Here is a 25,002-nt window from a genome sequence, read left to right as displayed (position 1 = left end):
GAGAAATGTCTAGTTTGCCTGTTATTGCCTGTTTACCACACCCTCCCCACAGCTTATCACAATTTTATTTTGAACTAGCTGATAATCCAGTGTTGCTTGGGTATTTATTTATTGCAATTTTATATTAAATAACAGTGACTTTCACAATGGCAGCCCCTTTAACAGTGACTGCCTCTTTAACAGTGACTTTCACAGTGGCCGCCCCTTTAGCAGTGACTTTCACAGTGTCTGCCCCTTTAACAGTGACTTCCACAGTGACTGCCCCTTTAACAGTGACTTTTACAGTGACCTCCCCTCTAACAGTAACAGCACCTTTAACAGTGACTTTCACAGTGACCAACTCTTTAACAGTGACTTTCACAGTGACAACCCCTTTAACAGTGACTTTCATAGTGAGCGGCCCTTTAACAGTAACTTTCACAGTGACCGCCCCTTTAACAGTGACTTTTCACAGTGACCGCCCCTTTAACAGTGACTTTTACAGTGACCTCCCCTTTAACAGTGACCACCCTTTTAACAGTGACTTTCACAGTGACCACCCCTTTAACAGTGACTTTCACAGTGACCGCCCCTTTAACAGTGACTTTCATCGTGACCGCCCCTTTAACAGTGACTTTCACAGTGACCGCCCCTTTAATAGTGACTTTCACAGTGACCCCCCCTTTAACAGTGACAGCCCCTTTAACAGTGAACTCCACGGTGCCCACCCCTTTAACAGTGAACTCCACAGCAACCGTCCGTTTAATAGTGGCTCCTGCCACCCATGCATGTAGCAGTGTAGTTGTGCCGTCATACATCATATGACTGAATATTTAAGGACCTGCAAACTGCTAAGAGAGCTGAGACCCCCGCAAAATTTCTTTCCAGGTAGCAAAGGATGTGTATACACACATACTTACACACATACATACATACACACACATATACATACACACACACACACACACACACACACACACACACATATATACATACACACATATATACGTCCTTCTTTATATACAGTCAGTTCCAAAAATATTGGGATACCAACACAATTCTAACATTTCTGGCTCTATACACCACCACAATGGATTTGAAATTAAACAAACAAGATGTGCTTTAACTGCAGACTATCAGTTTTAGTTTTAATTTGAGGGTATTTACATCCAAATCAGGTAAACGGTGTAGAAATTACACCAGTTTGCATATGTGCCTTCCACTTGTTAAGGGACCAAAAGTAATGGGACAATTGGCTTCTCAGCTGCTCCATGGCCAGGTGTGTGTTATTCCCTAATTATCCAAATTACAATGAGCAGATAAAAGGTCCAGAGTTCTTTTCAAGTGTGCTATTTGCATTTGGAATCTGTTGCTGTCAACTCTCAAGATGAGATCCAAAGAGCTGTCACTATCAGTGAAGCAAGGCATCGTTAGGCTGAAAAAAACAAAACAAACCCATCAGAGAGATGGCAAAAACATTAGGCGTGGCCAGAACAACTGTTTGGAACATTCTTAAAAAGAAGGAACACACCGGTGAGCTCAGCAACACCAAAAGACCCAGAAGACCACGGAAAATAACTGTGGTGGATGACCGATGAATTCTTTCCCTGGTGAAGAAAACACCCTTCACAACAGTTGGCCAGATCAAGAACACTCTCCAGGAGGTAGGTGTATGTGTGTCAAAGTCAACAATCAAGAGAAGACTTCACCAGAGTGAATACAGAGGGTTCACCACAAGATGTAAACCATTGGTGAGCCTCAAAAACAGGAAGGCCAGATTAGATTTTTGCCAAATGACATATAAAAAAGCCTTTACAGTTCTAAAACAACATCCTATGGACAGATGATACCAAGATCAACTTATACCAGAGTGATGAGAAGAAAAGAGTATGGAGAAGGAAAGGAACTGCTCATGATCCTAAGCATACCACCTCATCAGTGAAGCATGGTGGTGGTAGTGTCATGGCGTGTGCATGTATGGCTGCCAATGAAACTGGTTCTCTTGTATTTATTGATGATGTGACTGCTGACAAATGCAGCAGGATGAATTCTGAAGTGTTTCGGGGAATATTATCTGCTCATATTCAGCCAAGTGCTTTAGAACTCATTGGACGGCGCTTCACAATGCAGATGGACAATGACCCAAAGCATACTGCAAAAGCAACCAAAGAGTTTTTTAAGGGAAAGAAGTGGAATGTTATGCAATCACCTGACCTGAATCCAATTGAGCATGCATTTCACTTGCCAACGACAAAACTGAAGGGAAAATGCCCCAAGAACAAGCAGGAACTGAAGACAGTTGCAGTAGAGGCCTGGTAGATCATCACCAGGGATGAAACCCAGCATCTGGTGATGTCTACGCGTTCCAGACTTCAGGCTGTAATTGACTTGATTTATGATTATTATTCTGTCCCATTACTTTTGGTCCCTTAACAAGTGGGAGGTGCATATGCAAACTGTTGTAATTCCTACACCGTTCACCTGATTTGGATGTAAATACCCTCAAATTAAATCTGACACTCTGCAGTTAAAGCACATCTTGTTTGTTTCATTTCAAATCCATTGTGGTGGTGTATGGAGCCAAATTTTTTAGAATTGTGTTGATGCCCCAATATTTATGGACCTGACTGTATATAGATGTTGCCGTTGCTCTCTTTCACTATAGTTAATTACCATATGCAAACTCCCCACTATCCCCTCTAACTCTATTGAGTTGAACTCAGGCTTAACAGTAACCTCTTCCTTTTGTCTTTTATCCTTTCTGCAGAGTACAGCTTTCCACATTTGTAATCCAGTCCTATCTATCATTGAGACATGCGTCCATTATATCTACTTAATCATAATTTTGTCCACCATTTCAGTTCAAAGAATTCTTGCATTTGTCAATGTTTAAATGTGCAAGCATTATTTTATTTCTGTCTCCACATACTTACATTAATAGATACGTAGATGCCTCTCTACTTGTCTTAGAATAGGTTAATATATGTGTTTGTATTTCCATTTTTCTTTTCTTTATAAGTAGGAACACAAAAGCTAAAATAATAGCAGTGCTAGTTCTGTTACATGATGGACACCAACGATGACCATCATAGTGTCTGTAATGTGAAAGAGGAGCCTACAAAACACATGAAAGCCTAGCCTTTTTGTGTCTAGCTCTCACTCAGGGCTCATGCATCTAACCATATGTGTAGCGCTCCATCTCTTCATCAAGGAATTAGTGTAGTTTTCTTCACCAAGCATAACAACATTTCAACTTCATTGTAGTCAAAACGTTGCTACTGTATGTTTGGGGAATAAAACTACGCTGATTTCTTGATGAGGACCTGGAGTGCTGCAGTCTTTTTTGAACTGATACTGATATTTAGGACCTGGCGGCTTCAGCCTGACACTGCTTGCAGCGAGAACTCTTCTTTGGATATGACCCACCGTCTTGGATCCACTTGTAGTGCTGCTGTTTTGTAGGAGTGCCATAGTGGTGCATGACACCTCTACTGTAAAAATATCATATGGAAGTGTACAGAGGATTTATGACATGCTTCATCAGACCCCATATGCAAGAAAGTATTGCAATGCTTCTAGGAGAGAATACCTCCTTGCGTTCACTGTCAGTGCTTCTTTAGCAATGCATGGACACTGTGAAGGTTTCTTATCCACATGCATGAACCTACCTCTCAGTTTGCATAACCCAGTTCTAAATGATCTGTTGGCCTGATTGACAGGAGAGATCTGTCAATTTTGGAGCCTGTTGGTAGTTCATGGTGCGCCTGGTTCGGGCAGCATGAAACTTTGTACAAGTTCACTTGTGGTTTCTTAAGTTGTATTCTCCTTCCTTTCCTTTATTTTGTTTTCTGAACATGCCAAGACATTTTCAAACATTTATATATATGACAGCTGAAAACATCCTAAAATTGTGTATCCAATTTTGCACTACTTAGATTATCTCTATCATTTTGATATATTTTAAAAGTCCATTATTGTGGCAGCCAGAAACACATTGCGGGATATTACTGAGATAATTATATATGTATTTTTATGAGGATTTTTAGGGGGAGTTTGAATCATTCAAAGGCTCTAATTTCAGCATAATGACTCTTTGATGCTTCAAACTTAAAAACTGAAATCTGAAGATTGATAATAGCCACTTCTTCAAATGAAGTGATTCCTCTATCAGCATTAGTCCACTCATTAGAATAATTACCAGGCTGCCTGTTGATAGAATTTTCCAGGGACATTTTGGAAAGTTAACCATATTAGATTCTTTCAAAGAAGAATCGAACAGTATTGAAAGGATACATCCATAGCTTCCTATAACCAGCTTTAGTTGTAGCTTGCATCAGTCTTCCGTACAGACTAGTTTGATCATGTGAGTTCCTAATTAATGTAACCCTATTTATGTCAAAGTTATACTTTGCCAAATAACCTTGTTCTATTCTTCTGTAGTAACTCAAAGATTCCATGCAATGTAAAAGGATTGACGCAGTTGTCTGAAAGTTTGTTGATAACCAATATTACAGCTATCTCATGTTTTTGATACAAATAATATTATTTAGGATGCCTCATTTATCCCCCAAAAAATGTACAGTATCATTCAGAAACTTGAATTCTAGCTTAATAAACATTCACTGAGAAAAGGCGCTGGTTAAATGTAGTATTTAGCATACTCTGCTAAAAATACAATTTTCCAAAGTGCATTATTATATTGAAAGGTTAAACAAATGTATTCTCTTGAGATAATACCGTAGAGTAATAGGATTTAAATTAAAGACTGTGGAGGTATTGCTGTTTCATTGAATTGTGGGTTTATACAATAGGGATTTAAAGTACAGTATATGATTATTTCTATTATTATTAGAAGTAGGACTAGTAGTAATAATCGGGATTTGATGTATAATAATGATAATAGCAACAGTAATATGATAACTATTTATTATTGTTTTAAAGGGCATCTGTCAGCAGATTTGTACCTATGAAACTGGCCGATCTGTTACATGAAAGCTAATAAAAGTACGGCATGACATCACAACATTTCACATACAAACAATAGAACTGAGAAATTCTAAATTAAAGTGGTATTATACCTACTATAAATGGAAAAATAGAAGCTATTTGCGCACATTTTTGATCAAACGTGTGTCGGGCCAATCTACCAGGCGTCAAGGTGTCTTCCGCAGATGGGTACCTAACACTAATATACCACCTCTCTTAGACTTACCTCAGCCTACAATTTTCAGTGCAGTGCAGGAACCAGTTACATTTATACTCTGCTCAGAAGCCCCAGGCAGATGGGCGTTGCTCAGTCTAAAGGAGGCGCTACCCTCAATATATACTACAAGAAAATTTAGACTAGCTCATTCATATTCATCAAGGTGCATATCCATCAAGCAAACATGGTTGATAAAAAAAATGTCTGCACAACATTTCGCATACAAACAATAGAGCTGAGAAATGGGGATCATTCTAAATTAAAATGGTATTATACCAACTATAAATGGAAAAATAGACGCTCTTTGCGAACATTTTTGATCAAACGTGTGTCGGGCCCAACTACCAAGCGTCAAGGTGGCTTCCGCAGATGGGTACCTAGCACTAACAGAACTGCCTCTCTTGGACTTACCTAAGCCTACAATATTCAGGGCTGAGAAATGGGGATAGAGCTGAGAAATGGGGATCATTCTAAATTAAAATGGTATTATACCTACTATAAATGGAAAAATAGACACTCTTTGCGCACATTTTTGATCAAACGTGTGTCGGCCCATCTACCAAGCGTCAAGGTGGCTTCCGCAGATGGGTACCTAGCACTAACAGAACTGCCTCTCTTGGACTTACCTAAGCCTACAATATTCAGGGCTGCCAAGCGCACATGTAACGATCTGTTACATGTGCGCTTGGCAGCAGAAAGTTTTAATATATGCAAATGCCGTTGCTGTTACACCTAGAGGTTCTGCTCTATCTGCAAATGCAGCGCCTTCTGCCCATTGATTGACAGGGACAGGCAGTAAAAACATTATCACTGTCTTGCCCTGTCAATCAAAGTGTAGAGGGTGCTGCAGTTGCAGAGAGAGAGCTGAGTCTCTAGGTCTAACGGCAACGCCCCTGTTCCGCCTAGAGTCTAATTTGCATTCATTAAAACATTTTTCTCAACAATGCAGGCACATATGAATATGGGACCAACAAAATTCCTTCACCTAGTAAGTTCACATGCAAGACTGTTGGTAATAACAAAGGGATGAGGGAGGGGAGGGGACACCCCTACCCACACTGGCCCGTACTTAGAACCATCCCCCAAATAAGGACACTGACCACATTCTTTCCTTTAACTTCTTTATTGCAGGGTGGTAGTCGGTCACAGCTATATTTATTATTTATAAACGGCAAACATTATAAAACCGTGCGCTCTGCCAACCGCTGGACTCCCAACGGGCAGTTCCGCCAAACCCATCAATAACAACTTTTTTGGTAATAGTAAATTGCCGCCAGCTGTGACTTAAAAAATTCTTCAAAAACCGCATACTGCTCCCCTTGGGGGCATACACATTGCCAAAATAAATATTAAATAACAGGAATATAAATATTAAATAACATGAAACTTCAAAATATCTCCAACAAAAGGGAGGGAGGGTGGGGCACCGCGCTTCCGATCAAGAGCGAGAGAATGGGCGGGACCAGCACATAAGTACCCTCCCGCAACCCACCTCCTCTTCCTGCCTCACTAACTATTAACCCTTCCCTGACTCCTAACCCTTAAACTCCCAAACAGGGGCCAGCAAAGTGCCCTAAAAGAACTATGAAGGGAAAGGGGGGGGGGGGGGAAGGGGACCCCCAGTCCCTGTCTACCCTCCTTAAACAGTCGGATAGCCACCAGACTGTTGGTAATAACAAAGGGATGAGGGAGGGGAGGGGACACCCCTACCCACACTGGCCCGTACTTAGAACCATCCCCCAAATAAGGACACTGACCACATTCTTTCCTTTAACTTCTTTATTGCAGGGTGGTAGTCGGCCACAGCTATATTTATTATTTATAAACGCCAAACATTATAAAACCGCACGCTCTGCCAACCGCTGGACTCCCAACGGGCAGTTCCGCCAAACCCATCATTAACAACTTTTTTGGTAACAGTAAATTGACGCCACGGAGGAGACCTGCCCTCAAACAGGGCTCCGACCACCACCCAACAGGAACATAGCTTGCTCAATCCCATCCTGAAGGCCCGAAAGGAAGATGTCTAGTCCAATATCATTCAAATGGACACCGTCAGGTCTCATTAAAGAACGGTTGTCCCCTTCCAACTGGCGGTGCCGAACCACTACCCCCCCCCCCCCCGGGATCTGATAAAATGGGAAACCCGCAAATTAACTGTCCGCCTGCATCTCTCTAATGCCTCCCCGTCCCTATCACTTTGCCAAACCACCCGCGGAACAATTTCCGACCACACCAAAACCACTTCTCGAAAGAAGGACGGGAACCTTTCCAAATCAGAGCACATCAGGGTCAACAGCTCTAACAAGGGGATGGGCCAATCTCCACCACCTGAGAGAGGAGCTGCGGCCATCGAAGGCCACGAATCCCTCTCCATAACACCTCCACCTCTCGGAAACCGAGTGATCTCCCGCCAGGCCTACATTCGGCTCGTTGCGCCACCCAGAAAACATAGGAATGGCCGATCAGCCACACCACCGGCCTTCCAGAACCTGCAAGAAAAAACTGTTAGAACAGAACACGGCACTATATATTCAAACTTATATATATTTTTTTTATAACAAAAGGTCCGGCCTGATGTATCGCGCAAAGCAGGCCGATTTCCATCTACCTATCCTCATAATCTCCGATTCAGGTAAACCCGCCCTGGCAGCCTCAGAAGCAGCGCCAATACGAAAAGAGTGTGTCCCGAACTCCTTGGGATCAACACCACTAAACAAGCCTTGAAAACCGTGGCAAACTGTAATTTGGTAAGAGGGGACCCAACCGCATGCGCAAAGAAATTGCAACTAGGAGAACACAAAGAACTATACCGAGATATCAGCTGAACCGGGCATGACATGCCAGGAACCGGGTGGAGGGGAATCCAGCCACCCCTACCAAATTGATCCGTCTTTGAACGTCGAACCCGGATCCTGAGCGAATCGTTCCCCAGGACAACATCAACACCAGAAAGCCCCCCAGGTTTACGACCGGAAGGGGCCACCAGCTCGCCGACCCTAAGGGCCGCAAAAAAGGCTAAACTAAAACTACCAGAAAGCAGGGCAACCTCAAAGGGAGACGAGCAAACCTCGGGAAGCAGGGAAATAAGCCTGCCGAGTAAACTAAATGAGACAGGCTGTCGACTCTCCCTGGAAACATACTCCTTCCTCCAACCACTCAAAGCCTGCCGGATAATGAATTGCTTGGTAACATCCGGCCAACCTCGCAACTTAAAGTGAAAAGCAATGCCCGACAGTCGACGCTGCGCAACCGCTGCAGAAACACACATAGATCGCAATTGCAACAGCCATTCGACAGTCACCTCCAGCCGCAGATCATCTCTTGCGTAAACATCCCGCGCACCCACCATCCCCCACCATTGATACCACGCCTTACCATGTGCCTGCCAAGTAGCAGGGGAAACCGAGGATCTGACCAGCGACATCAGCTGCTTTCCACCAAATCCCACAGGTGCGAGGGGCATTCCTGGCCCTCCTGCTCCGCTTCCGGGAGAAAGGATCGAAATTCCTGCCAACAAAAATGAGAAAGAGCATCAGCAACTTTATTCTCAACCCCCGGAACAGGACGGGCCCTAAAATAAACATTTAATTCGAGACATCGAAGCACCAAGTAACGCAGTAGAGACAAAACAGGAAGAGAAGAGGAGGATAAGCTGTTGACACAATACACCACGCCCAGATTGTCCGTCCAGAAAGACACATGTTTGTTGGACAACCTGTCAACCCACAGCTCCACTGCCACGATAATGGGGAACAACTCGAGCAGAGTAAGGTTCTAACACAACCCAGATGACCGCCACGACTCAGGCCACTCAGCAGCGCACCAGTCCTTCCCCAGAATGGTCCCAAAACCACAAGACCCAGACGCATCCGATAACAAAGCCAACTCGGCTTTAGAAATTACCTTGGACATATAACACGTGTGGCCGTTGTAAGACAACAAAAAAGACCTCCAGATCCCCAAGTCTTCTTTCATGGACTTGGAAAGCCGGATGCGGTGTCGCGGAGATTTAACTCCCTTTGTGGCCAACGACAAGCGGCGGGCAAAAACCCGGCCCATGGGCATAACTCGGCATGCAAAACATAACAAACCTAACAGGGACTGAAGCTGAAGCAAGGTAACCTTCCTAACCGACAGAAAACCATCAATCAACCCCATGAGCTTTTGCAACTTTTCCTGCGGTAATCTGAAAACCATATCCAACGTGTCAATTTCAATGCCCAAGAACGACAGTCGTGTAACCGGGCCCTCAGTCTTTTCGACGGAAATGGGAACCCCAAATTGCGACATCCGTTCCAGAAAAACAGTTAATAGGGATAGGCAACCACCACCACCATTAGGGGAAGCAAAAAGAAAATCATCCAAATAATGCAAAACTGACGCAGAACCTGAATCATAACGAACGACCCATTCCAGGAAAGACCCAAACATTTCAAAATAATGGCAAGAAATAGAACAACCCATAGGGAGGCACGTGTCATAATAAAAAAGGCCATCAACGCAGCAACCCAACAAATGGAAACAATCAGGGAGAACAGGAAGAAGCCTAAAAGCCGATTCGATATCTGACTTGGCCAGCAGGGCCCCCCTACCTGCCTTCCTGACCAACGAAACCGCCCGGTCAAAGGATACATAAGACACGGACGCATCCTTAGGAGTGATGCCATCATTAACTGACAAACCCTTAGGGTAAGAGAGATGGTGAACTTGCCTAGCTCCCTTTTCGGGACCACGCCCAACGGGGAGGCTCTAAGATTAGGAAACGGCAATTCAGTAAACAGACCTCGGATCCTACCCAGAGAAACTTCCTTACCAACCTTCTCTCTGAGAACCTCAGGGAGATCACGGGCCGATTTCAGGTTATCCGAAAAATACGGAGACCGGTTCAGAACAAAAGGGATGAAAAAAACTAACAAAAAACCAACACGGAGCTGAGCAACCACCTGCCTATCGGGGTACCGGTCTAGCCAGGGGCCCATCTCCGCTACGCTCACCGGGGTCCTTCTGAGCCCATGCTCGAACTGCTTGGAAAGCTTAACTGGGGGGCGGGAGCATTTATTAGCCGGGTGGGAACCACCGCAGGCCGAGCACTCGTGCTTGAATCTGAACAACCCTGCGAACCTGCAGTTACCCTCATTAAATAACCAGCATGACCCGGGTCGGCGGACAGCCACCGGTCCCGGCGAAGGAGATCCCCCTGAACCAGCGGCCGCCCCTGGAAAGGGGGACAGTCTCTGTGACACCATCAGCCTAAGCCACACATCTGTGGCTTTTACCCCCAAACCTATCTCCGGCTGCAAAGCCAGGCGGCGCCTAAATTCCTCCTCATATCGCCACCAGGCGCTGCCCCCATGGGATTTGTAGGCACTATGAATGATGTCCTGATAAACAAATAACTCCGAACAGCGCTCGGGGTGACGCTGGCCCATAATGCAACCCAATACCGAAAAAGCCTGCAACCAATTGTTCATGGTTCTGGCAACTTTGGGCCTGCGCTCATACGGTTTATCCATAAAACGCCTCTCCTTGTCAACGGTATGTTGATCCACAGATATGAGAGACCAAATATCCATATATTGATTAGCCCAAATCTTCTCCCGGACGGTCTCGTCTAAATGGGCACCCAAAAAACTAACCCCACAAAAACACGACTCTTTATGCACCCCCGCTAACACCGGAGCTGGCCTAGCAGAAGGAGGCGGAAGGGACTGGTCAGTGGCAGGCTGCAAACGATCCACTAGCAGTTTTAACAGTGTAGCCATATTCGGAACCCCACCACCCGCTCCCCATGCACCGGTAAATTGGTACTCACTGGACGGATGCGGCATTGGCGCTACCGCAGCACTAGGTACAGGAACCTCAGGCTGGAGAGATGACGCCGGAACCAGGCCCAGAGGCCTGGAAGACTGACTGGACGACCATCTATTGCGCTGGACCCGCGAATGTCGCACAGACTCCCCTGATGCGGCAACGGACCCCTCTGAGGATGACGGGGACCGCCACCTGGAGGACCTGGATCTTCTGCTCCACACTGAATCACGGGCCGGCGACGTGACCGGCGCCTGTGGGATCCGTGGCGCCTCCAGCTCTCTTGAGAGGAGGATGAAGAGCTGGACCTCCCTCTGCGGGCATGTGACCGTCCGGGGGCAGGAGGGGGAGGGGGTACAAGTGGCTGAGCCAGTTCAGGGATAGGACAAGCATGTGCAACAGCACCACCAGGGGTAACTGGAGGCTGCATGGCCAGGGCAGGAGCTGTAGAACTGGACCCTGCCTGCTGCTCATTAATGGCAGGGGGCTCAGTGAATTGAGTGGCAGGGGGGTGAGGGGGGGGACTCTGGGGAGATGAGCTGCTCACACGAGACCCCATACTTCCTCTGCCCTGTGTAAGCAGGAAAGTGCCGGAGGCTGTGAGAGGGGGAGGAAGGGGCAGAGCTACCGCCCTCTGCACTGAGCCGGCCGTCTGTAGCCCCAGCGTCCCTGCTGCAGCGCTGACATGAGCGGCAAAAGTAAGTGGGGAAGGAGGGGGGCTATGGCCGAGAGACGCATGGGGGTGCGGATGAGCCGGGAAGACCGCCTGCCCCTTGCATGGGTGACTGAGTCGACACCTGGCTGCACAGACACATCAGCAGCCGGCGCACTGACAGAAGGGCGTGAGGGATCAGGAGAACCCAGGCTGCATAAAAACGAGCGCAGCCATCCCTCACCTCCTTCAGCCATGCGCGCCAGCAAGACCTCCTTCAGACGGGCATCACCCGCTGCCATCTCTCCCTCTTGTGCGGACAGAACGCAGATGCGACTCACCAGGCACCGTGCTTCTGATCAAGAGGGAGAGAATGGGCGGGACCAGCACATAAGTACCCTCCTGCAACCCACCTCCTCTTCCTGCCTCACTAACTATTAACCCTTCCCTGACTCCTAACCCTTAAACTCCCAAACAGGGGCCAGCAAAGTGCCCTAAAAGAACTATGAAGGGAAAGGGGGGTAGAACAGTCCCTGTCTACCCTCCTTAAACAGTCGGATAGCCACCACATGGCAGCTAGTTTCAAAGATACAAATCTCCTGAGAGATGTCCTTTAATATGAGGATTGTCAATATTATTGTTTTAAACAGGACCTATCACCTCTCCTCTCATGACTTTGTAGGAACAACTTGCATTTCCCATGTAATAACAATTTTGGAGCATCTAATCTTATGGCTCTACGTTGTGCCATTTCTACTTGAAGGTTTTAAATGAATAGTCAGCAGCTTGCAGTAAAGGTACAACTGGGTGTTACTAGTTGGGGGTGTGTCCCTGCACAGTATGACACTAGCAGCACTAATTGCACAGAGTCAGACTTCAAACTGCTGCCAATTTATTTGTAAACCTCTAGCATGAATAATACAAGAATGGCACATGATAGAGTCATAAGAATGGATGCTCCAGAATTGTTATTATATCAAAAATTCAAATAATTACTACAACATACGTGTCCGGAGAGCTGATGGGTACTCTTTAACCCCTTGAGGACCTCCTCCGTACATGTACGGTGAATATCTGGTCTCTAAATATGGAGATTTCTTGAAAACGTTTCACTCGTTCTTTCAACGAGCTTTCTCAATTCTGAGTGACTGTACAAAAATTCTGGGAATAAATATGTAACGAATCAACATCTGGTAATTATACCCAGCATTGGGTCAAAGGTGTTGATTCCATTATCCTAATTGGAGTAAGTAGGTGATAAAGACTTCCCAGAAAAAGGTGTCAAGACAGCATTGTATGTGGCAGACAATAAATGTCTAACTCCCCCACCTCTATTCAAGCTGTTACACTGCTCTAATAGACTGAAGCCTCAAGCAGGCTTCAGAGTCTTTTACATGACTATACCAATACAGGCCACTAGGGGGCAGCACTGTATTGTTATATTGAAAATTAAGTCTTCAATGAAGGCTATTTAGCTATCAATAAACACAATGGGCACGCTAATGATTGGCAGTTATAGTCACCAAGGGTGACTTAAAAAAAAGTATCAAATCATCCCCCTTTCCTTAAAATAAAAATACTTAACCAGTAAAAAAATAAACATGGACATTGTCACATGAGAAAATGTCCATAGAATTAAAATATAACAATATTAATGGCATACGGCAAATGATGTAACAGAATTATTTTTTTTATAAAAAGAGATTTAAAAAAGTCACACACTTCAAATTGGTATCAATGAAAGGTACAGATCGCCCTGCAAAAAATGAACTCTCACATAGCCCCATATACATAACTACAAAAAAGTTATAGGGGTCAGAATATGGTGATACTTTTTTTTTCCACAAAGGTTTTAATATTTTTTTCAGTATTAAATCACAATAAAAATGATATGTGGTATCGATGTAACTGTACTGACCTGGAGAATGAAGATAACAGGTAAATTTTACCGCATAGTGTATGGTGTACATTTTTTTAAAAATAAAAACCTTTGTCAGAATTGTGTTTTTTCCCAATTCAACCCCATTTTGATTTTTTTTTCCTGCTTCCCACTACATGGTATGCAACTGTAAATGGTGTCATTAGAAAGTACAACTTGTTGTCCCGCAAAAAATAAGCCCTCTTAAGGCTATGTGAACAGAAAAATAAAAAAGTTAGGCCTATGGGAAGGTAGGGAGTGAAAAACAAAGTTCTCTAAGGGTTAAGCTATTTTTCTAGTTTAGGATCTTGTTATTTATACTGTAAGATTGTCATATATAAACATTTTGCACATATTGCAAAATGACTGGTGTTAGCACATTGTTTAAAAAAGAAAGGGGTATTGTAGTTTCAGCTACAGTTTATTCATTGTATAATGAAAAGTTAGGCAGATTTTTTGTATGTGTTATCGATTTCTGATCTATTTCAGATCTCTGCTTGTAGCCTTTGATTGGGAACTAGAGATGACCACATTTCCTAAAATACAATTCTTGTTTGATTCTAGTAACAAACAGTCTGTTTAGAAACTCACTGCACTTTTGGATTGTTTTAAATTAAAGTGTATTACAAAAATGATTTTGGTCATAGATGCCTTCCCTGGAAGTGCAAAAGATTCAGATTCAGCTGAATTCCAAATTTTTGGAAACTTGAGATGAATCTGATTCATTTACAATTGATTTGTTCTAATTCTAGAGGGTGAAAACTGTCTCATTAGGCTACATGCACACTAAATACGGATGATGACTGTGTGACATCTGTGTTGCATCAGTTTTTTTTTTGAGGATCCATTGTAACAATGTCTGTCCTGGTCATCAAAACGGACAAGAATAGGAAATGCTCTATATTTTTTGCAGGGCTACGAAACGGACATACGGATGCGGACAGCTGTCTGCATTTTTTGCAGACCCATTGAAATGAATGGGTCCTCATCCAATCTGCAAAAAAAAATGAAACAAAATAAGTTTGTGTGCATGCAGCTTAACCATGTAGTTTTTACAGTTGCATCAGCTAACTAGCTGTGCACCCCCCTTGTCCATTACATGCTCTGAACAGATTTTCATTTTTAGAAGGCTCCCTACAAGCAGAGAAAATTATTATTTTTCATTATACAAAGAATAGATTTTTCTTCTAAAATCAAAAATAATAAAATAACATTAAATATATTATCTAACATATGGTTTGTACCAGAATTTTGCATATTTTCTTTTCTACACATTGCATATTTTATTTTCAGTATATATATATATATATATATATATATATATATTGTAAGGGATTAGGTAGCGGGGCTGTCGTCTCCTGGGTAGACAGGCACAGTTTAGCAGGCACACCGACGAAGTTACAGTCCACACGGCAGGAACTTCGTTTAACTGACCTCAGCCAGTTTTATTGTCAGGTTGAGGTACAGAACATAAAACATAGCAAACAAAAATCCTAAGCCTGTCCGGCTCTAACTATACAGCATGAAACCTCCCTGACCAAGTGCCGGCCTAATACCAAGCACCCAAACAAAATAGCAAAGTCCGTACCTCTTGTAGTGCTCTCACAGGCTCCATGCAGGTAACCTGTTCCCAGGCTGAGCGAGCTGTGTCTGCATTCTCAGCCTTATATCAGGCCAGCACACCTGAGGAGTAATTACCTGACAGCACAAAAGCCGGACTGTCCGGATGGAGTGGGGCCCACCCTTCTCTCCCCACTCCAGCAACACAAGCCCTAAGAACAGGTTTTATGCAAACCCGAATTGCACAGACCTCTCCTGAACATTTCCCTGGTTGCTTTTAAATGACAGAAGTGAGAAATCTTGGGCACACATAGACCCCATCCACTACTTCTCCAGACACTCTGTCACATATCCTCCCCCCCTGTTTCAGACCCAGGGCTGGAACACATCTGGACATCAGACAATGTACACGTGACAAGGCATCTGCATTTCCCATTTGGGTCCCTGGCCTGTGCTTTACGGTAAACTGGTACTCTTGCAGGGCTAAGAACCATCTTGTTACCCTCCTATTTTTTTTCCTTATTCTCACACATCCATTTTAAGGGAGCATGATCCGTGACCAATTCAAAGTGACGGCCAAGCAAATAGTAGCGGAGTGCTTCCAGGGCCCATTTAATAGCGAGGCACTCTTTTTCCACAATTGCATATTTTTGCTCATGGTCATTAAGTTTCCTGCTCAGATACAGTACAGGGTGTTCCTCTCCATCCCTTACCTGTGACAGTACTGCCCCCAGTCCCACCTCAGACGCATCAGTCTGTAGGACAAACCCTTTCTTAAAATCTGGGGTTATCAGCACTGGCTGAGCGCACAGGAGGGTTTTTAAAGTCTGAAATGATTTTTCAGCCTCTTGTGACCACTTGACCATGACCGAGTCCTTCCCTTTTGTCAGGTCCGTTAATGGGGCTGCAAGGGAAGCAAAATTAGGTATAAATCGCCGGTAATAGCCTGTAATCCCCAAGAAGGCACGGACTTGCTTCTTGTTTACCGGTTGAGGCCACCTTTGTATGGCTTCGATTTTGTTTAACTGGGGCTTTACTAGGCCTCGGCCTATGATGTAACCTAGATACTTAGCATCTTCAAGACCAATGGCACATTTTTGGGGATTAGCTGTGAAGCCTGCCTTACACAGGGAATTGATAACCGCCTGCACCCTAGATAGATGGGATTCCCAGTCTGGACTTTGGATGATGATGTCATCCAGATATGCGGCTGCGTACTGTCTGTGGGGTCTTAAAATCTTATCCATCGCCCTCTGGAAGGTTGCAGGGGCTCCATGCAAACCAAACGGCAAGACCACATAATGAAACAACCCATCAGGAGTGGCAAAGGCAGTTTTCTCTTTGGCCTCATTTGTCATGGGAATTTGCCAGTATCCCTTGGTTAGGTCTAGAGTGGTTATATACCTGGCATTTCCGAGCCTGTCAATGAGCTCATCAACACGGGGCATTGGGTAAGCATCAAACTTAGATATGGTGTTCAACTTTCGGAAGTCATTGCAAAACCTCCAGCTGCCATCTGGTTTGGGGATCAGAACTATAGGACTGGACCACTGGCTATGGGACTCTTCAATTACCCCAAGTTCCAACATTTTCCTCACCTCTTCAGAGATAAGCCCTCTCCTGGCCTCTGGTATTCTGTAGGGCCGCAGCTTAACCCTTTTCCCCGGTTCTGTAATGATGTCATGTTTTATGACAGAGGTGCGACCTGGGATCTCTGAGAAAAAATCCCTATTCTTAAAGAGGAATCCCTGCACTTCTACCTTTTGTGTCTTGGCCAGGGAGTCGGGAATTGTTACCTCTGGCAACAGGGGCTTCCCAGAGCACCGCTGCTCTGGTGGGAAGGAGGTGTCAGCTGCAAGTGATAGTCGATCTTTCCACGGTTTTATAAGATTGACGTGGTATATTTGCTCAGGCTTCCTCTTACCTGGTTGACGGATTTTATAGTTTACCTCATTTACTTTCTCTATCACCTCAAAGGGGCCTTGCCACTTAGCCAGGAACTTACTCTCTACTGTAGGGATCAGTACCAGAACCCGGTCACCTGGTGCAAAGGTACGTACTCTGGCACTGCGGTTATACACCCTTTGCTGTGCCCCCTGAGCCTGGGCCATATGTTCTCGTACAATAGGCATCACCGCAGATATACGGTCTTGCATTTGTACCACATGTTCTAGGACACTTCTATAGGGGGTAGCTTCTTCTTCCCAAGTTTCTTTTGCTATATCTAGCAGACCCCTAGGGTGGCGACCATATAGCAACTCAAATGGGGAGTAGCCTGTAGAGGACTGAGGCACCTCACGGATGGCAAACATGAGATAAGGGAGAAGGAAATCCCAGTTTTTCCCATCTTTGTCTACCACTTTTTTAAGCATGGCTTTTAGAGTTTTATTAAATCTCTCTACCAGTCCATCAGTCTGTGGATGGTAGACAGAGGTACGCAGCTGTTTAACTTTGAACAGTTTACATAACTCCTTCATGATGCGTGACATAAAGGGGGTACCCTGATCTGTTAGGATCTCTTTTGGTAGTCCCACGCGACTGAACACCTGCACCAACTCTTTAGCTATGGCTTTCGATGACGTATTACGTAAGGGTATAGCTTCCGGGTAACGAGTAGCGTAGTCCATGATTACGAGAATATGTTGGTGGCCTCGAGCAGATCTTACAAGGGGCCCCACCAGATCCATGGCTATTCTCTCAAATGGTATTTCAATGATTGGTAGAGGTACCAGGGGACTACGATAGTGTGGCCTAGGAGCCGAAATTTGGCACTCGGGGCAGGTGTCACAATAGTCTTTAACATCTTTATGGACCCCAGGCCAAAAGATCCTTTGAAGGACTCTGTCTGTAGTCTTTTCAGCTCCCAAATGCCCCCCCATAAGGTGACCATAGACTTCACATTTTCCCTGGCTCTAGTAAGGGTGGGATCTTTTAATTGCTCAGCACCAAATTGCTCTTTCCGTACTGCCAGGTCTGGCAAATTGTCATTAAGTGAGTCTTCCCTCTCTGGACTGCTCTGACCCTCTTCTAATCTATCACTATGGTCAGAGACCTCAGGCTCCCCTACCATGACAGACAAGGGAAACGATTCACCATCAACAGAAGTCTCTCTTAAATACCCACACCTTTCGGTACCCGGTGGTAGGTCATCTCCTTCCTGACAGGCATTTGAAAGTTTATGTTCCCATAGCTGCCAGAAATGTGGAAAATCCCGCCCCATAATGACATCATGCATTAACTTAGGCACTAAACCAACCATAAATTTTTCTGCCCCGTATCGGGTATTTACATCTACCACAGCAGTGTGATAATTACGGGTGTCTCCATGTATGCAGGTTACCGCCATGGTTTTAGTTTGCCATTTCCTGGGGTTTACCAAATCCGTTTTTACAAGGGTGACCAGACTCCCTGAGTCCAACAAGGCACTCACATCTTTACCTTCCACCGTAATAACACACATTTGTTTCTCCCCCGCAGTATTTAGTAATGCTACACACGCAGGCTGGGCATACAGTGATAAACGGCGGTTTATATATGAGGCATCACATTGCATTGGTTCACCATACATTGGGCAATTGGCAACAACATGACCTGGCATTTGACATCTGAAACATTTTATTAAGTCCCTATTAAGTCTCTTATAGGCCACAGATCTCCCTGGCATGGCTTGCCAGCTTCTAGAGCCTGGGCCTCCAGTCTCTCCACTTGCACCCACAGATACATCGCTTCTGCCAGCCCCCTTTTCCCTTAGAACAGTCTTACCAGGTAGTCCCGGAGATCTCCGCTGCAGGGCTGGGGGGCGCTGCGGCAGACTCAGTAGCTCCTCTGCGGATGTGTACCTCTCCACCATCTCCACCATCTGGTCAGCATTCTTGGGGTCACCGTGGCTCACCCACTTGCGCAAGGTAACCGGGAGGGCCCTTAAGTACCGGTCCATCACAACCCGTTCCACCATCTGAGGGCCTGTCAGGAACTCCGGCTGCAACCACTTCTTGGTCAGGTGTATGAGGTCGTGCATTGTGGAACGTGGAGGTTTATCCATACTGTAGTCCCAGTTGTGCACACGCTGAGCACGGACTGAAAGAGTAACCCCAAGGCGTGTAAGGATCTCCTTTTTTAGCATAACATAGTCCATAGCATCCTGATTCTCCAGGTCAAAATATGCCTTTTGGGGTTCTCCTGAAAGGAAGGGGGCCAACAGTCCGGCCCACTGTGCCTTTGGCCAACCTTCTCGCTCGGCAGTCCTTTCGAAGGTGGTAAGGTAGGCCTCCACGTCATCTGCGGTTGTCATCTTTTGCAGAAAGTGACTAGCCCTTATGGCGGCATGAGGGGCCTCTGCCATCCCTGGGACCCGTCCAGCGACACTGGTCAGTTGCTGCACCACAACTGCTAAGGTCTCCCGATCTTTTCTTTGCGCCTCTTGTGCAGCCTCCAGTTGGGCCGTCAGCCTGCGGCTGGTTTCCTCAAGCGCCTTTTGCTGTACTAGGGTAGCCTCCCGCTGCACTCGGGTAGCCTCCTGTTGAGATGCAACAGCTTGCAACATAGCTTTAACCACATCCTCCATTTTCCAAGAGGCAGAAAACAGTCTTTGGCGCACCGCACAAAAATGGACTCTGTCCCTTTAAATGTTCAGTTTTTTTTATGCCAGAATTTGGTGTGCCCGCATCCTCCACCACATGTAAGGGATTATGTAGCGGGGCTGTCGTCTCCTGGGTAGACAGGCACAGTTTAGCAGGCACACCGACGAAGTTACAGTCCACACGGCAGGAACTTCGTTTAACTGACCTCAGCCAGTTTTATTGTCAGGTTGAGGTACAGAACATAAAACATAGCAAACAAAAATCCTAAGCCTGTCCGGCTCTAACTATACAGCATGAAACCTCCCTGACCAAGTGCCGGCCTAATACCAAGCACCCAAACAAAATAGCAAAGTCCGTACCTCTTGTAGTGCTCTCACAGGCTCCATGCAGGTAACCTGTTCCCAGGCTGAGCGAGCTGTGTCTGCATTCTCAGCCTTATATCAGGCCAGCACACCTGAGGAGTAATTACATGACAGCACAAAAGCCGGACTGTCCGGATGGAGTGGGGCCCACCCTTCTCTCCCTACTCCAGCAACACAGGCCCTAAGAACAGGTTTTATGTAAACCCGAATTGCACAGACCTCTCCTGAACATTTCCCTGGTTGCTTTTAAATGACAGAAGTGAGAAATCTTGGGCACACATAGACCCCATCCACTACTTCTCCAGACACTCTGTCACAATATATATATATATATATATATATATATATATATATTTTTTTTATATTCTATTTTATTTATGAGTTTGGCTGACTGATATTCAAGATCATTGTATTTGTCATTGCAGGTTCCGCTGCATTGTGTATCCTTTCAAGCAGAAGCTGACAATTTCCACTGCTGTTGTCATTATCACAGTGATCTGGGTCCTGGCTATTGCTATCATGTGCCCAACTGCAGTTATGTCTCATGTCAAAGAAGATAAACACTTTCGAGTAATTCTTGGCATTAACAATCAAACAGGTCCTGTTCATTGGTGTCATGAAGACTGGCCTAATCCGAAGATGAGAAAGATCTACACAACAGTGCTGTTTTCTAACATTTATCTTGCTCCCCTGTCTCTCATTGTAATTATGTATGCCAGAATAGGTATTACCCTGTTTAAGAGTGAACTGAATGTTGAAAGTAAAAATCACCAACAGCAAAGGCATGCTGTTTCCCGACGGAAGCAAAAAGTCATCAAAATGCTCATTATTATTGCTTTGCTGTTTATATTGTCGTGGCTACCTTTATGGACCCTGATGATGCTTACTGACTATGCCAACTTGACAGAAAATCAATATCAAATCATTAATATTTATATCTATCCATTTGCACACTGGTTGGCTTTTTTCAATAGCAGTGTCAATCCCATCATTTATGGTTTCTTTAATGAGAACTTCAGACGTGGTTTCCAGGCTGCCTTCAAGCTTCAGCTGTGCTCAGAAGAAATGGAAAGGAGAAATATGTATTCACATCGGGCACAAGGCAATGCCATCCTACCAGCAACTTCACAAGATCCCGGGCGGCAAGATTCAGCCTTTGATAAACAAAGCAGTGATGTTAAGGAATCTGATAAAAGAAGACCATTGACAAGCGACCAAGACTTAATTATGGAAGACTTGGAAAAAAATTCTAATAACAATGGGATTCAGAAAGACATGCTTTGAAAAGTTCACTAGAACTGAGGCATGGATTTCATTTTCAAAAGACTCCTTTCAACATCTATTTATCTATTATCATGTTCAAAACATATGCATACATGACGTACATATTTATGTTGACTAGTGACTTTTTTGTAAGGTGCTTTGTATAGCCGCCACATTGAATGCTTGTATATAATGTCAGTTTTTATGCAATAACTCTTGAAGTTCATGTAACTAAAGCTGTTGCTATCTTTGTGAAGGTATTACATGCCCTATATGATGCAAAAATGTCAATGGATAAATTAAAATTTTATACAGTTGCATGTCTTTGAAAACTTCACTGGCATTTGATTTCAGTTCAATCCAATTTTTCAATCTTACTTTTTTTTCTGACAATAGTCTCCATTGAACATCTCCATCCAAAATGGATATACAATTATGAGGATATACTCACAAATGTTCATTCATATTAGGGTTATTCACTTTAGAAAAATGACGACTGAGGGGAGATTTAATTACTATGTATAAATATATCAGGGGGCAGTACAGAGATCTATCCCATCATCTATTTATCCCCAGGACTGTGATGAGGGGACATCCTCTGCGTCTGGAGGAAAGAAGGTTTGTACACAAACATAGAAGAGGATTCTTTACGGTAAGAGCAGTGAGACTATGGAACTCTCTGCCTGAGGAGCTGGTGATGGTGAGTTCACTAAAAGAATCCAAGAGGAGCCTGGATGTATTTCTGGAGCGTAATAATATTACAGGCTATAGCTACTAGAGAGGGGTCGTTGATCCAGGGAGTCATTCTGATTGCCTGATTGGAGTCGGGAAGGAATTTTTTTCCCCCTTAAGTGGGGAAAATTGGCTTCTACTTTTTTTGCCTTCCTCTGGATCAACTTGCAGGATAACAGGCTGAACTGGATGGACAAATGTCTTTTTTTGGCCTTATATACTGTGTTATATACAATGAGTTGTGATTGGTCCTGATAACAAATCTGAAATGCTATTAGTATAATATAGTATTCAACTACAAAACTTTTTTTTTAAAGAAAATTTGCCTTTTTCCCCTCAAAGCTGTACAGTTACTTAAAAAGGTTTTTAATCACAGATAATGTTGGTGCTAAAACTAAAAAATCTTTATTTACCATAAAACATATGATCTGATAGGTTTGCTTCAACTAATATCAATAATCCCCTCGCGGTCAGAGCCACAGAGGCAAACATAGGCTAAATAGCCACAAGAGACATTAGAGCAAATTCAGACCAAGAAAAGGCAGATAACTATCTCCATATGCCCCTCTTATTCAGTCAATGTAGTATCCATCTGCCAATGCATATCCACTAGATATGGGGTGGAAACCAATTTCATTACAATGTAGTGATGAGCGGCAGGGGCAATATTCGAATTTGCGATATATCACGAATATTCGTCAAATTCTTTTCGATTGCACTATTTTAAAAAAATCCAGATTTTATCACAAATTAGATTTTTTTTTCAAATGTATTAAATTAAATTAAATATCTCTACTTTTATACTAAATAGCAATACCTTCAAAAATTAGTTATTACTTAACATTTCCATTATGTCTACTTCATGTTTGGATCAGTTTAAAATTTAGTCTTGACGTAACAAAGCTTAGAAGTAGAGTTGAGCGAACACCTGGATGTTCGGGTTCGAGAAGTTCGGCCGAACATCCCGGAAATGTTCGGGTTCGGGATCCGAACCCGATCCGAACTTCGTCCCGAACCCGAACCCCATTGAAGTCAATGGGGACCCGAACTTTTCGGCACTAAAAAGGCTGTAAAACAGCCCAGGAAAGAGCTAGAGGGCTGCAAAAGGCAGCAACATGTAGGTAAATCCCCTGCAAACAAATGTGGATAGGGAAATGAATTAAAATAAAAATTAAATAAATAAAAATTAACCAAAATCAATTGGAGAGAGGTTCCATAGCAGAGAATCTGGCTTCCCGTCACCCACCACTGGAACAGTCCATTCTCAGATATTTAGGCCCCGGCACCCAGGCAGAGGAGAGAGGTCCCGTAACAGAGAATCTGTCTTCATGTCAGCAGAGAATTAGTCTGCATGTCATAGCAGAGAATGAGGCTTCACGTCAGCCACCACTGCAACAGTCCATTGGCATATATTTAGGCCCAGCACCCAGGCAGAGGAGGGAGGTCCCGTAACAGAGAATCTGTCTTCATGTCAGCAGAGAATTAGTCTGCATGTCATAGCAGAGAATGAGGCTTCACGTCAGCCACCACTGCAACAGTCCATTGGCATATATTTAGGCCCAGCACACACACAGGCAGAGGAGAGAGGTCCCGTAACAGAGAATCTGGCTTCATGTCAGCAGAGAATCAGTCTGCATGTCATAGCAGAGAATGAGGCTTCACGTCAGCCACCACTGCAACAGTCCATTGGCATATATTTAGGCCCAGCACACACACAGGCAGAGGAGAGAGGTCCCGTAACAGAGAATCTGGCTTCATGTCAGCAGAGAATCAGTCTGCATGTCATAGCAGAGAATGAGGCTTCACGTCAGCCACCACTGCAACAGTCCATTGGCATATATTTAGGCCCAGCACCCAGGCAGAGGAGGGAGGTCCCGTAACAGAGAATCTGTCTTCATGTCAGCAGAGAATTAGTCTGCATGTCATAGCAGAGAATGAGGCTTCACGTCAGCCACCACTGCAACAGTCCATTGGCATATATTTAGGCCCAGCACACACACAGGCAGAGGAGAGAGGTCCCGTAACAGAGAATCTGGCTTCATGTCAGCAGAGAATCAGTCTGCATGTCATAGCAGAGAATGAGGCTTCACGTCAGCCACCACTGCAACAGTCCATTGGCATATATTTAGGCCCAGCACACACACAGGCAGAGGAGAGAGGTCCCGTAACAGAGAATCTGGCTTCATGTCAGCAGAGAATCAGTCTGCATGTCATAGCAGAGAATGAGGCTTCACGTCAGCCACCACTGCAACAGTCCATTGGCATATATTTAGGCCCAGCACCCAGGCAGAGGAGGGAGGTCCCGTAACAGAGAATCTGTCTTCATGTCAGCAGAGAATTAGTCTGCATGTCATAGCAGAGAATGAGGCTTCACGTCAGCCACCACTGCAACAGTCCATTGGCATATATTTAGGCCCAGCACCCAGGCAGAGGAGGGAGGTCCCGTAACAGAGAATCTGTCTTCATGTCAGCAGAGAATTAGTCTGCATGTCATAGCAGAGAATGAGGCTTCACGTCAGCCACCACTGGAACAGTCCATTCTCAGATATTTAGGCCCCGGCACCCAGGCAGAGGAGAGAGGTCCCGTAACAGAGAATCTGTCTTCATGTCAGCAGAGAATTAGTCTGCATGTCATAGCAGAGAATGAGGCTTCACGTCAGCCACCACTGCAACAGTCCATTGGCATATATTTAGGCCCAGCACCCAGGCAGAGGAGAGAGGTCCCGTAACAGACAATCTGGCTTCATGTCAGCAGAGAATCAGTCTGCATGTCATAGCAGAGAATCAGGCTTCACGTCACCCACCACTGCAACAGTCCATTGTCATAAATTTAGGCCCAGCACTAGTGTTGAGCGGCATGTCCCATATTCGAATTCGCGAAATTTTGTGAATATTCGAAAGAATATTCGTAAAATATTCGCGATTATTCAAATTCGTTATTA

At 44.6% G+C, this 25,002-nt stretch overlaps 1 protein-coding gene across 3 annotated transcripts in view; it reads left to right on the top strand.

The window, feature by feature from the left end:
* NPFFR2 (neuropeptide FF receptor 2) overlaps positions 1 to 21,511 on the top strand; it is a 359,549-nt gene extending 338,038 nt beyond the window's left edge. For all 3 annotated transcript variants that reach the window (XM_044277078.1, XM_044277072.1, XM_044277087.1), the window contains exon 4: positions 20,491 to 21,511. In XM_044277078.1, the coding sequence (XP_044133013.1) occupies positions 20,491 to 21,349 (859 nt within the window). In that variant the 3' untranslated portion in view covers positions 21,350 to 21,511. The remainder of the gene's footprint in view (positions 1 to 20,490) is intronic.
* Positions 21,512 to 25,002: the final 3,491 nt, after the last annotated feature.

Source organism: Bufo gargarizans, chromosome 1 (genome assembly GCF_014858855.1).
Source record: "Bufo gargarizans isolate SCDJY-AF-19 chromosome 1, ASM1485885v1, whole genome shotgun sequence".
Lineage (NCBI taxonomy): Eukaryota > Metazoa > Chordata > Amphibia > Anura > Bufonidae > Bufo > Bufo gargarizans.
The sequence above is the reverse complement of the archived record's forward strand: the minus strand, read 5'-3'. Positions and strand labels throughout refer to the sequence as shown.